The sequence below is a fragment of the Meleagris gallopavo genome, chromosome 4, assembly GCF_000146605.3.
Source record: "Meleagris gallopavo isolate NT-WF06-2002-E0010 breed Aviagen turkey brand Nicholas breeding stock chromosome 4, Turkey_5.1, whole genome shotgun sequence".
In the NCBI taxonomy this organism is placed as follows: Eukaryota; Metazoa; Chordata; class Aves; order Galliformes; family Phasianidae; genus Meleagris; species Meleagris gallopavo.
This window is the reverse complement of record NC_015014.2, coordinates 31040065-31054775: the sequence shown is the minus strand read 5'-3', so window position 1 is coordinate 31054775 and position 14711 is coordinate 31040065. Positions and strand designations below refer to the sequence as shown.

General features: G+C 38.9%; 1 protein-coding gene across 2 annotated transcripts in view; it reads left to right on the top strand.

Annotated features, from left to right (window-relative positions):
- Positions 1-11080, top strand: part of LOC100549159 (transmembrane protease serine 11E-like) — a 40036-nt gene extending 28956 nt beyond the window's left edge. Inside the window, exons 6-10 of one of the 2 annotated variants that reach the window (XR_004159577.1) lie at positions 2085-2123; positions 5050-5245; positions 5860-6119; positions 6365-6553; positions 6866-6957. Coding sequence is in view for 1 of the 2 variants with exons in the window: in XM_031553076.1 (XP_031408936.1) it covers positions 2085-2123; positions 5050-5245; positions 5860-6119; positions 6866-7008; positions 8337-8498 (800 nt within the window). In the remaining variant the exon portion in view is untranslated. Of the gene's footprint in view, positions 1-2084; positions 2124-5049; positions 5246-5859; positions 6120-6364; positions 6554-6865; positions 7009-8336 lie in introns of those variants that run through there. The other variant, XM_031553076.1, reaches the window with a different exon arrangement.
- Positions 11081-14711: the final 3631 nt, after the last annotated feature.

The window sequence follows — 14711 nt, the reverse complement described above, 5'->3', positions numbered from 1 at the left end:
TTTTGTTTGTTTGGTTGGTTTTTATTTTTTGTGGTATTTTCTTTGGTACCTATGCTCCAGATAGGCAACCAGGACGCTGTATCTGACAGAGCAAAGCATTGACCCTACCCTGACGAACACAACATTAAATTTTTGGGCAGATGTCAGTGCACTTTAGCAGTGGGTGCAAAAGAGAGTACATGCAGTATGTAGTCTTGATAAAATATGCTAAAATTCAGAGCTGTACAGGCATTCTGTTTTAAGATTCACAGCATGTGGAAACATATTTGGAGAAACAGCATCTGGGATAGTCTGTCTGGAAGCAATGGATAGGTCTCAGAGCAGAGTTTTGCCCACGTGAGGTTTGTAGGTTTTTTCAGGTGCCTCATAAAAAAAGCAAATAGAGATGTTGATGGATGCCTTGCCGAACAGCTGTGTGACTCATAGCAAAACTCGGTGTAGTGAGAACATGCCAACTGAATTGCTTTTGGCACTGTGCTTGAACAAGCTCGTTGCTTCTTTTGTCTTCTTGATTAGCTTTGCAACATAATATAAGTATTAATAATTGACTTCAGGCCTGATAATCAGGCATTATGAGTTAAATGTCTCTCCACCCAGAGAAGAATTAGAAAAATAATTTTAAAAAATCAGTATTGCACTTGAAAGCAAAAGATGTGCTTTCACTGTTTATTACACTTGTTGGTTTATTTTCATTTTCCAGCTTTACAACATTAGAATGACCCAAATGCTGAATAGTACTGAAAACAGTATGAATTTCCAGGAAAATACTTGATGCTCATCAGAGTTGAAATAAATTAATAGGGCCAGATTTTTTTTTAAGAACTTCTTGCCAGTATCACCACATAGATGAATCAGCCAGATCTTCAGTGTGGCTCTCCACCCACTTCTTCCTCGCTTTTTAGCTTATTAAAATTTGCAACGCTGCTAGAGTTCTCTGCTGGTGTAACTTTTATTATCTGGTACTATTACAGATTTAAGGAATCTTGGCAACAAACAATATTATCCAAGAAAATTAATGGACTGTAGCAAGCATTTCCAAAGCCAGAAGTACCTCTACTTGAGTGTTATCTCCTTTCTCTGTCACAGCAGTTAAGTGCAAGTAAGCACTTGTACTGACAGGGGACCTCACAAGTTGTTGCTTGCTTGCCGGTAAACCTTATCTGGCTTTATTGCATGAATGGTGAATAAAACTGTGTCACTATACAAACTTTCAATTATAACTCAGCTCCCATTTCTATAAAATAAAGCAGTGGTTGCATGCACATATGTCTGCCCTGCCACTGGCTTTGTTCTGTAATGTTCCTTGCAATTCAGCTGTATGCTCATTTGCAGTCCTTTGGTTTCCTTTTTATATCATAATCTGCTTAATGTTATATAAAGATTGAGTACTTATCTAGTAGTAATGGATTGCAAACATGCATACCAGAAGTACTGTCAAATGCACAAGCAAAATGCGGTAAGAGTGCAGTAGCCAACAGGCAGAGCCCTTTGCATTCTAAAAAAATTCTTTGTCCTGGTTGGCATGGTTTGGAATCAAAGCTAGGATATTATTCTATGTAGCTGCAAAGAGAAAATAAAAAAGAAGGACGTGGATAAGGTCAGAGATCTGCTGAGACTATCTGGAGACTGTGAAGTTGTGGATACTGTACAAGAGCTTCTAGACAATTTATCAATAGTTTTAAAAGTGTGATTATCCTCTAGATGGCCGGCACCTGGAATGGTAGCTCTCATGAAAAAGAGAGCACTGTGTAAGCAGGGGGGGAGTCTGATACCTGATACCTTGAGCCAGTGCTCATTAGTGACAGACAAGGTGTACTGTATTGTCACATACTCAGAGCAGCACTTTGGCCTGGACCTCTGAGGATATTGACTGCCTGGAGTACAGCAAACTGCACTGCAGAGCAGGGGTGTGACAACCAGTGCAAGTACATAACCACATATGAGCTTTCCTGGCTTCTATTGCAGCCTACCTCTGCCTGTTGGGCCATGCAGCATTCAAGTAGCCACAGGAACTGGATGACCATGGAGGTGATAAGCCTTGTCTATGTTTTCCTGGCTCTATTCTGTACTTTTTTTTTTTTCAGCTGTGGAGAGGAGAAGAGCAGAAGCAATCTTCAATGACAGTAAGTGAGGGCTTTTTAAGCTTGAGAAACTTCTGATTATTGTAATTAACGTTAAGACCCTCCAAGCACTTTTCCTTGCTCTTCAAAGCCTTTTCTCTTCCCTCTTATCAAATGAATGTGTCCTTGTGCTTTACACATGTAAGAAAATCCTACCTAGATAAGAAGTCTTAGTCATAGAGAAGCCTTTTGTTAGTGCCTTCTGACGTACTTAGGAAAACTCTAACTACTGACAAAAACAATCAGTATAAATGGGGTGAAACTTCATTCTAGGAAAAGTCCCCACCCATTTCTGAGTTCCATCAGTTTTTCCTCCTGTTAAAATAACAGCAGTTTAGAGAGAGCTCTTTAGAAATCCCCAGGTTTGTGCAGAGGGAAGACATGCAGGTCCTGCTGCATCACTCTATGGATGACAGATGGCCATAGCACAATCCTGTCTTCAGCAGCATCGGTGTGGTGGAGGGTGCATCTTAAATGTAAAACCTGGTATCTAGGAAATGGATGACTTAGCAAATAGGGGCTGAGCACTGTGGTGTTCAGGACACTTGCTTATTTTGTGTCATTGGACATGTAGACAATAAGCCATGTTTTTATGTGAAGGCTAAAAAATTTGGATAATTCTAGATTTACGAAATTTAGGTAACTCTTGGGTGTAGGCAGTAAAAAACAAGTGAACAGTGAGGACTTCCAATAGAGAAAAATTTAATTGCTTGGTCTAACTGACTACTTTAACATCAAGCACAGCAGCTATCTGAAAGGTTAATGAGAATGTGATGAAGGTAAGAGAGTCCTTATCAGGGATTTGAGCAGGTTACACTTAAAAGCAATCTCTATTAAAAATGGATTAAAATGTGTACTTACTCACATCTAATCCTGTGCGCGTAGGGCTGACACCCAGTCCTCTCTTCATCTTGGAGAGACTGCAGACTCTGTTTCATATATGCTTGTCTTTGATGCTGTAGCATAACAATTCATCTCCTACTGTTTTTCCATACATGCACGAAGTGATGAGGTTTACACTTTAAGGATAGCAACCAGGCAGAGGCCTATAGTACATCCTGTGAGTGTAAGATGGCACAAAATCTGGTAGGAATGGGCACATGCAGAGGATTTTTAAATAGTGGCTTTCAGTGTGCTCTTAAAAACTGGAAGATTGGAATTTTCTTTTGTGTGTATTGGAAGTAAGGAAGGACAATGGGAAAATGTACAAAAGTTATGTCAGTCTCTGGTTATAATGAAAATATTATGGCTTTGGAATGGCTGGTAGCTCAAAAATTGTTATGGAAATGTAAGACAGTATGATCAGTCTTCTAAAGATACATTTGTAGGGATCAAGTTGAGGTAGTCTGTTTTAAAGATGTTTAAGCTTTCAGGGATGAAGTTTATTTAGTGATTGAAAAGTTGTAAAAAACACATCTTCAGATGAGTTTCAAGTAATGGAAGATGAAATAACATTTATTTTTGAGTTCATTTGAAGTTCTGGTGTTCCTGGATTCCTGAGGGAACTGTGAGTTTTCCTTTGTGTTTTGAACACAACAGGTAGTTGATAGCATTGTGCAGATCTAGGTCCAGTAATTGAAGATTACCAATAGTTTTCAGGAGGAGAACATGCTAGTATAGACAATCACATCAGCTATGGTATACTCTCCCGTTTTCCTTTCACATGGGAAGTTTTGTACAAAGTAGCTATATCTTTACATGCCAGCGATTTCCTTCATTGCAGTTTTAAATTTCATCACAGTTCAGACACTACACTGATCCTGTGAGTTTCTAGATATTGTGTGATATTTTCCGAATTTATGAACAGCTTTCGATCTGCTGAGTTATCACTGCTGCTTTTGACTATGAGGTACTGTTAACATCACCTTGTGCAGATCCTAGCAGAAGGGGCAGAGGTTACACTCTGCGTGGCTCCAGTGTTTGCCTTCTGAGGACTTCAAGGGTCTGGTGCTGGCAGCTCTTCAGTGAGGTATTGTGGATTTCCACGTTGTCCCCCCTGTGGGTCACTGTCTGAGGGAGACAGACAGTGCAATAGTTCATTTGATATTGTCACCATGCAAATAATTCTTAGCTCTGTCTCTTTTTCAAACAATTGGGATAGTTCTATATCTCTACTTTCCTAATGTCTAGCTGAAATCAGGGCCTGGATGAAAGCTAGTGAGTCTTGGTCCAGGTAAGATGAATTTGATGCTGACTGAATGGGAGAAAAAAGCTGAAATAGCTTGAGGAAGTTTCTAAAGCTACTGGGGAGCTTCAGCTGTTCCTGAATGTCTGTTTTGTGGCTGAAGCCACAGATATTTTCATTTCTCTTCAAGTTTGGAGGATAATATTTCATGGATGCACACCATGCTGGAGGTATCCATGTTTATTTTTTTGATCTCTGGCTTGGATTGGCATGTTGCTCTTTGCCTGAAGCAACTCTCAAGGTTTGTTTGCAAATTGCCATTTGTGCAGTGTGCAGTGTACGACTGCCTGGTTCCAAGCAGCAACTTACTTATGTACTCTGCATGCGTGCTTAGTAAAAAACCCATGGCTTGGACCACTGCCATCATTCATGTTTTATCCTTGTGACAAATCAGCTGAAATGTTTGAGTTGGCAATCCCTAGACTTGGGAATTGTCCTGTTTGTATGGTGAAGAGTTTTGATTCTTGATTTGGGCTAATTGGTGCACCTCAGCCTGAATCGTTGACCATCATGGTTTACCATGATAGTCAGTTGTTCATTCAGGCTTCTAACAGACTGGGTTGTGCATGAGGATCTCTGTTCTGGGGTCTGGTGGAAGGTATATTTTCATATTGATGGTATACTGTTGGAGAACCTACTGGTGTGTGATTTTTGACATCTATTTTCCACAGTACCTACAGCCATTGGCAGGCATGTTTACTAAACAGATGAGTAACTAATACATGTTTTTTTCCTCTCTGACAGTCTGCGGGTTACGACAGAATAGATCGGTCAAGTCCATAGCAAAAGCAACATCCTTGCGAATAGTTGGAGGATTGTCTTCTGCAGAGACTGGAGACTGGCCATGGCAAGCTAGTTTGCAGTATAATAATGTCCATCGCTGTGGTGCTACGCTCATCAGCAATACATGGCTTGTATCTGCTGCTCACTGCTTCAGAGAGTAAGTTCCCAGCTTAGAGAGAATCTGCAGCAGAATGTGCCTTGTTTGGATCAAGCTGTGGGGCTTTCCAGATTTACAATACACCCTTAACTCTTTCCAGGAGAAGAATTGCCTGCCTTGGAGGAAAAAAAAAAAAAAAAAAAGAAGGTTTGGGGCGAGCCTATCACTTGTTTCTAAAGGTGCTCTTTCACACTGTAATTAGGTTGCTGCTGCTGCAGGCTGCTACAGAAGTTCTGAGCCCAGATTTCTACCTTTCCATTCAACCATGCACTCTCAGAACTTTTTGTTTCAAGTGCAGCCATCGTGAAGCTTCAGGACATGTAAGATGGAACAACTGTTTGAGTGAATTATTAACATCCAGAAAGAGTAAAGATGATTTTTCTAGAAGAGCTTTTTGGGCTGATTGCATACGCCCTGTGACTAAACAGTGGCTAGATCAGGAATGAGAAGTTGAAGGGAGTAGGAAACCATGGTTGAGAAGGGAGTGCAAGATTGCCCTCTTCTAGCAGCAGCCCACAATTACATGGGGCACAGTGTTATGGGAAGTGAGAAGTTTAAACACCCGAGTACTTGTATTTACAGTCAGTTATTTACAGCACTCTTACCTTTTTCAGAATGAGTCACCCTCACAAGTGGACTGCTACTTTTGGAGCTCTTTTGAAGCCACCAACCTTGAAACGATCTGTCAAGACTATTATTATTCACGAAATGTACCGCTACCCAGAACATGATTATGACATTGCACTTGTGAAGCTCTCTAAACAAGTTGAGTTTACGAGTAACATACACCGTGTTTGTCTGCCTGAGCCATCTCAGACTTTTCCATATAACATTTATGCTGTCATCACAGGCTGGGGAGCACTTACCAATGACGGTGAGTCCCAAGTCTGCCAGGCAACCCATGTACTGCATGAACCATAGCTCTGATTTACTACTGAATACGTATCACTTGTGTAGCTGTATGTTACATGGCAGCAAGCCTAATTTTTTGTCTATAAGCAATAGATTTGTTCAACAGTGAGCAGCAGTTTCTTGCTCTAAAATTAGATTTGACAAAGAGAGAGGTACTATCCACTGAAGCAGAAAATAGCATAAATGTCTTTTTTTTTTTTTTTCCAGCTTTTCTATCTTATATTGTAGATACTTGAGACAGGTAGTCAAGCCACGCATGTGTTAATGGAGAGCCTAAGAAAATATTATCTTAGTTCGAGCCAGAATCCTACAGAGAGCTGTGCAGGCTTTCAAGAAAATTTCCACAGTGAGCTACATATGATCACTTGTCCAGACTCACACATATCAAGCCAAGCTGTGAGTACATTTAGCAATAGAACCAAGATGCCTTGATGCCATATCATGTGCCCAAATGGATAGGTAATTTGTATTCCTTGGTATAAGATGGAACTTTGTACAATACAGTGTTACACTTGCGGCACTGTTTATCATGCAATCATTAGTTCTGTCTTAATATTACATGAAACTATGAGTATGTACATTTTCCTTAAGGGCCCAGCCTAGAGAGAGTAAGAAGTAACACCTCCATATTATACCAAATTAATCTGGTGCTTCATAAGAGAACATTAAATGCAATTCCGTTAATGTCTGTACTACTTCTTCTCTCAGGTCCCACTCCTAATGCTCTTCAGGAAGCAACAGTGAAACTTATCGACTCAGACACTTGCAACAAAGAAGAAGTGTATGATGGGGACATAACACCCAGGATGTTATGTGCTGGATACTTGGAAGGAGGAGTAGATGCTTGTCAGGTAACAATAACTGAAAATTAGAAAGGAAAACTCTTTTAATATTGATTCCAGTATTTGGCTGACCAAATATTCACTAACGGTATATTAGTCCTTTATACAGGCTCTGTTCAAACAGCAATTAAGATGTGAAGTAGCATTTCTTAAAATTATTTAGCACATAAAATCCATACTGTGAAGGAGCTAAATTAGTGTAATACTCAGAACTTAAACCTTTCATGGCATGAGATGAAATTTTCATTTTGTAACTCAAAATAGCTGCTATAAGCCCAATTGCTTCTCATAATATCTTCTATGAAATCTAACTGTATTTCAAAAATGTATCCTGTATATTGATGCTTTATTCCTTCTTTACTGTTGCCATTCTACACCAGACCCTTATTTGCTGGACAGCAATCACTAGCAGGTACTTATATTTTTGCAGGTGTTTGAACAAAAATCTTACCACCTGCAAAAATATTTCCATAGGGATAACTTTTAAAAAGGCAACTGCTATTAATGTTACTTATAAAAATATATATATATACTTGTAAGTACTTGTTCAAAACAGACCCCTTCCAGAATCCCAGTCCTATGGATTTAAACAAAACTGCTTGCAGGTAAGTACTGGAGACCTACTTCCTCTGTTCCTGTCCCACTCAGCATTGAAGAGACCTGAACAAAAGGGTACAGCTGCTGTGTGTTTCAGTAATGCATTTTGCTGGATGATGGTGTATTTGTTCTGTTGTGTGACAATTGCCTTTAAGCCTGCAAGATTTCCAGTGAACTATTACTACCACGTCATGCTATTAACAGTATCTGAATTCAGCCTTTGAGAGTGACTAATGTCTTAAGGAGATATTATCTAATTAGAAGACCAATTTTCTGATGAAATCCTTTCTGAAATGTTATTGCTGCAAGTGTCTAAAAGAGTTTGTTGAAAGGATAGTGGTTACTGTAAAAACAAATGTAAAAACGACTTTGTATGAAGAGAAGACAAAGCAGTATGAGGAATGTTTCACAAAATGAGAAGGGTCACAGAATGAGAAGGGAATTTTTTGTTTGCTTGATTTTTAATGGAAGGATACTATGCAATCGCAGGTGGGTCAAGAGACTTCATGGCAAACAGGAAATAGCTACTGACTGCAGACTCAAATTTCATATACAGCCTGGATTCTACACAAATGGCAGCTCTTGAAATACTGCTTGCTTTTCTGTCTTATTCGATGCAACAGACCCTCTTGTCTATGATTTTATATTATCTATTATATATTATCTATGATATTATATTATCTATTATATTTTCCCTTCTGAACAATTAAATCTTTTTTTTTTCCCTCCTCTTTCTCCAGGGAGACTCTGGGGGACCACTGGTTACTCCAGATTCTAGACTGATGTGGTACCTCGTGGGAATAGTGAGCTGGGGAGATGAATGTGCCAAGCCAAACAAACCTGGAGTTTACACACGAGTGACTTATTTCCGTGACTGGATTACCTCAAAAACTGGCATCTAATTCCAAAGTCAAAAATGGATAAAATTATATAGGTTACATGTAACTCATAATTGTCTGTACTTGTGAAAGGTTTTGTTTTTTTTTTTAATATATGTATTCCTATTAGTTTTGGTCAAAGCAAGTTTTGCCTGCAGCAAGCACTATCTTTGCTGTCAGAGATCCTAAGCTCTTGTGAATTTATACTAAACATATGAGATTGCCTTCCTCATATTCGAGCTTTGAAGCGTTCTCATCTTTATCAGAAATTATAAACAGATGTTATTAAACTAACATTTAAAAGCTAGCAATTTACCTCCTTAATAAACACAAACATTTTTTCAGGAAATAAGAAATTTTTTTCAGCTATGGCTGAGGTCTGAAGATGTCCACACTCTAAGCATAGAGAAGCTGAACCTTCTTCCTCCAGTGAAGCAAATGTTGTCACAGCTGTGTTTCTAGGAAAGCGAACCCGTGATTATTATTCTTGTTAGAGATCATCATCTGCACAGAGACTGCATCTGAGACCCTGGATACTCACCCTGCTCAGTGGTCTTCATAACTAATATTGGATCCGCCAGGACTGAGGGTAGGTCCAAACTAAGGAAGAGGAGGATTTCTGTGCTTGCAGTTAGTTCAATGGAACAAGACAGAAGTTTGATATTCTTGTTATAAAGCACATTTTTAAACAGATTTTTTTTGATAGATTTTATAAAGTTCAAGTTACTCAAAAATGCTTTTGTAGAAGTGCTTTATCGCGATGCTGTGCTGCTACTTCTGGACCAATGCCCTTCTCTACAGACAGTTCAACTGACATCATGCTAATGATGCAGCAACACTAGCTCTACCAAACTTTATTTGTAATGTGTGACCCCATTGTGGAATGCAACCTAGCATTTAAATTTATGCTAAAGGAAAAATAAACCACAAATAATCTGGGACCTTTTTACTTCAAGTCAAGAAATAGTGTGCTTTCCAAGGACATGCCAGCCAACAGAAGTCATCTTACTGCAAAGAAAATAAATTGTGATAAACCATCTTGTTTCACTGATGGATTAATTTCTGCCATGGATAAATATGATCCTGTCTTATGAGTCTGAAGAGCAATTTCATATTGAAGAACAGTCCAGATGGAAACTTCAGAGTAAACGCTATCCTTACATGCAGATTAAGCACTTTTCCTACCTTGGTGCATGACATCTACTAGATTTTTGGTGGAAGGGAGTCCAGTGACATGACTATTGCTGTTCTCTACAGCCCAGGCCTTCAACATATGGAATCAAAATGTCAATCCAGTACTGTCTCCTTCTGCTGTCTTTGAATGGCCACAGGACTGCTTTTAGGCTGTGAATACAGGACTCACAGGAGTCTGTACGAGACGTGAAAGAAGCTGCAAACCCCACAGCTAAACTTAAAACAACTGAAAATCTCTCCAGAGCATCTCACCTCCTCTTCTGCTCAGGATTGGGTCTCTCCTCAGCCTTTCTACTGTGCAAGCTCTGTAATAATCAGAATCCATGGGAACAGGATGCTTACCATTTCCTGAAAAGTCAAACCCTGAATGAAAATGTACACGTGGATGGAAAATCCTATGTTGAAGCATTAAAGGGGTGGGAGAGAGACCGTCTTATTTTTCAGCTCCTTCCAGTCTTTTTTCCATATCTTTTGAATTTTAATTAAAACAAAACAAAACAAGCAACCATCAAAAATGAAGATGCCTTGTCTCAGAAAGAATTGAAGGTTTTAGTTCAGCTTTGCTTTTGAAATAATAATATCTTTCTTCTGATTTTCCATGTTCATTTAAAAATGAAAAGGATCTTGGGACAGTTAGGAGGATAGTTGGATGCAGCAAATCTGTTTCCTTAATTTATTGATGAAGTTTGTAATTTATGCACTTTTGAGTTGCTGCTATTTTTAAACTAAGAATTTACTCTGGGCTAAATGCAAACTGTAGAGTTTGGGATTAGGTCACTTGGGAACACTGTTTTCTTGTAGTGTTCAGGTCCCACTTCTGTAGGAGAATGGGGAAAAGAAATTACACCTAGTTTTTTGTGCCTCTTATTGTTTTGAAGCTGAATGCCCTTCCTTATAATCAGCAGATGAATTGCAATTGAAAGTAAACTGTAGTTCACTTTCAGAGGGATGTAAGGCTTTGTTTTTCACTTAAATCTATTTTTTTGTGTACCAAATGGAGGGGCAGCAATAAGGGGTCAAGGCCCAGGCTATCTATAATCCGTATAAACTGGTTCCTACCTCACACTGAAAGTAACATGTATTTAATACCTTTAAAATGAGAAAGGCAGCCTTTATTTCAGATTTTATTGTGAGAGGCCAAACAGCCAAGAGGCGAGTGGGAGAATGTCTACTTTACTCAGGGAGTCCTGAGCCAGCCAGATGCACTTTTCTTCACAAACTTTTAACAAACTGTCTGGCCTGGGTTTGTCTTATACTCCATGTCAGTGTTTTATTTATGAAGATTCTGTTTTCTGTGGTAGAATTAAAAAAAAAAAAGAGAGAGACTATTGTGTGATTAAGGAAAAAAGATTTTTAAAAGCCTTTTATTATTGTTAAGATTTAGTAAGGATTTGAATGATATAAAGGTAATATATTTCATAACATTAAATGTATTTATAAACAATTGCTCCTTTTTTTTTGTCCTTTCTTCTTTAACAGTAACTCTGTTGAAATGTGTGATTGATTCAGAATAGACTATTATTTAGTTTGTTGTAAGACTATTCTGAAACTTCAGTCCTTTCTGTTCGTTCCTGATCCTAGGAATTTTGGTTCTAACAGTGGCTGGAGCTTTACAGACATTTCTGCAGCAACAGAAGTGAGACATTAATTTTTTTAAAACACTAAAACACTCTAATGGGAATTTCAATACAGTTAGTGCTATGTAAATTTGAGAGTAAATCTCAACCTTCATCCAGGAACCAACCACCGTGCTTCTTGCCTTGCGAAATCCTATCCTTGTAATGTGACCTTCCTGGCTCTTGGCAGTAGGGACTTCTATGCAACTGATGTACCAATTCTCCTGAGATTACCCAGGCAGATTTACAGCTTCCAGAAGCATGTTCCAAACTTCTGGTTATCCAAATCAAGTTGGTTGAGGCTTGCCCAATGCTAACTTGCAACCTGAAGCACAAAAGGAAGGAAATAAGAGCCTGATTGCACAAGGCCTAATTGCCTGAGGAGGTCTGGTTGAGTGACATCAAGCAGTCATTGGCATCCCTTATGTAAGTAAAGCTTGTAGAACTCCAATTCCACGTCTACTGTTCCTGTTAACAAATTAGAAGAGCTGAAAGCCAAAAGGTATTATTATGTACCCCAATTAATACTTATCTGGCAATTTGCAGCTTGTGTTAGAGATACTCGTGCATGGAAAAGCTGGCTTTTGCTTTTGGAAATGCTTTCAAGCGTGTTAGCTTGGAATCACCTTGGGTAATTGGTACCTTTTGTTTATCTGCATCAGGATTCTTTAAGAATGTTGGTTTCTAGGAAGGTATCACACTATCTAGAGCAGCTTTAAGTGAGAAGACTCTCTAGCCCATCACACTGTGAAGGTGGGGGCCTTTTAAATGTGCCAGCAAAGCACTTCCACACTGCATGTCCCATCAAAAAGAGTAGATAAAAGCCTTACCAGACAACACCTCATTTTTTTTAAGAGCCCATGGCCATCCACAGCCTACAGCAAGATGTTTGGAAATCCACTGAAGTAATGTTGCTGATATGGATTTATGGATATTTCTGTGTGCTAAAGAGAATCGTGTAACACATTACTAGTGAGAAAATGATAAGGAGATTTGTGGCTAATTTATTAACTGAATAAGTCAGAAAAAGCAAAGACATCCTCCCAAATCTCCCCTAGGGAGTTCTTATCAAGAATTAGAAATTGCACCTGAAATTTAGAAAATTAAGACTTAAAAAGTGTTAGTATTTGAGATTTTCATAGCAAATGGAAGGGAGCTTTACAGCATTTGCTGTAGTTCCTTTTGCAGACATTTAATTGCAGGCTTTAAAGAAGTATTCGATACCTGTACACAGAATGAATCTACAATAATGCACTGGTCCAAGCACAGAAAGATTGTTCCGATAGCAAGGTACCAATGATTGGCCTCAGAATGCCAGAAAGCCTTGTGTTGGTACCTTTTGCCAATTTCAAAAACTATAGCTTACTTTAATCTGGTATAACTACAGAGGATTATTTTCTTTTCCAATTAATTATTTTTATTTTTTGTAACTAAGGTCTTAGATTTATATATATTTATAAAAGATAAGGTTGTGCATGAAAAGAAAGAAGTGGCTCCAGAAGTTTCAACTTTTGCAATCTTGGAAAATAAGCACTAGACCTGTATGCTTTTTATTTGGTGCTGTCAAAAAAGAGAGCTCCTGAGTATACCTGCTGCCAATTGATGTGTCTGGGAACCAGTTTCTTTGGCTTCTATGGTAAACAGAACCTGTTGGTTTTATTTGGCAGTTGAGCTTAGAATGCCCGTATTTATAGTTTCATTGACAGTGAGTCTTTGTTTTATTCCTGAAATGATGGGCAAGAATTAACTGGTTGTTGCTCTTTCTCCATTTAGGCAAAGGGCTTTTCAGTGTTCAATGTTACTACACAAAATCTGGCTTGTGTGAAATACTGCATATTGAGGTGATGTGCATCTCAAGAGTGCAAAAATCAGGACAGAAACAGGGTATGTAGGAGATCATTTTTTTTTAATTTTTCATAACACATTTGAATGATACATTCTTTAAAATAATAAATGTTAGTTTAACTTTAAATATATATAGAGAAAAACATGCTCACTTTTAAGGAAAGAAACCACAAATTAAAGGTAAAAATCACTGAGAAAAAATATCTAAGTGGCAAAACTAAAGCTGATATTTTTTTGGCATCTTAAAACTTTTCTTTCTTTTTTTTTACTCTTTAGAGCTGGAACTCCAAGTAATTCATTTCATGAGGTATGTGTGTGGCTCTTGAAGTCTTTGAAATAATGTAACTGATTTTATATTTATTTGTATAGTCTGATTTCAGGTCTTTTGCAAAAAAGATGAAAAGCAAATACCAGCCTTAAATATCAATTGCCTTACTAGTATGAATTGCATTCTTCCTGCATTATTTTCTTGGTTTATTCTGTCTTGCAGTCCACTATTTTAGACTTCTAGTGGCCTCTAGTGGTTCTAGGAAGTTTGTCTGTATCTTCTCTCTCTGTTGTAAGAAACCCACATCTAGTGGGGAAGTACTTTCAGTGTGATCCTGCCGCAGCAAGGCCTGTGATTGAATGATGAGTGTTGTCCAACCACTCTTAGTCTTATTTAATAATTCAGCACAAAAGCTGCTCCCGTAATTGGGGAAGACTTGGAAGGATCAAGTCAGTCATATACCGGTCAGTCATGTACCAGTTACAGGAGGTAGAAATTCTAATATAATTGAAAATAATGTAACAGATGTGAATGCACAAAGATCAAAACTTGGGATTTGAAAGAAGGGGGACTTGAAGGGCGATGTCACCAGCCTGGTGGTAGGGCTCTTAGTATTGGGGTCTTAACCAAACCCAGGAAATGGGAAGAGGAGAGGTGGCAAAAAAAGTGATACAAATGGAAGGTGATGTGGAGTTGGTGGTACCAGAGCTCTGTGGAGACTGCAGTAGTTACCACAGCTTGCTTTAGTTGATCTGCACTGGCTGAATACCACTATTGTCTCCCTGTACTCAGCTCTGGTCAGGCTGCACCTTGAATATTGTGTTCAGTTTTGGGCCACTCGCTACAAAAAAGACATTGAGGCCCTGAAGTGTGTCCACAGAAGGGCAGCAGAACTATGAGGGTTTGGAGCACAAGTCTAATGGGGAGCGGCTGAGGGAGCTGGTGTTGTTCAGTCTGGAGAAGATGAGGCTCAGGGAAGACCTTATGGTTCTATACAACTGCCTGAAAGGAGGTTGTAGCAAGATGAGATCAGCCTCTTCTCCCAAATAACAGCAGCAGGATGACAGGGAATGGCTTAGGGGAAAGTTCAGGTTGATTATTAGGAAATATTTCCTCTCAGAAAGAGTGGCGAGGCAGTGGCACAGGCTGCCCTGGGGGGTGGTGAGGTCACTGAGGGGTTTGAGCAGTGGGTAGATGTGGCACAGAAGGAGAGGTCAGTGGGCATGGTGAGGATGGGTTGATGGTTGAACTGGATGATCTTAGAGGTCTTTTCCAACCTTAATGACTGTGATTCTATGAAAAACAAAACAAACA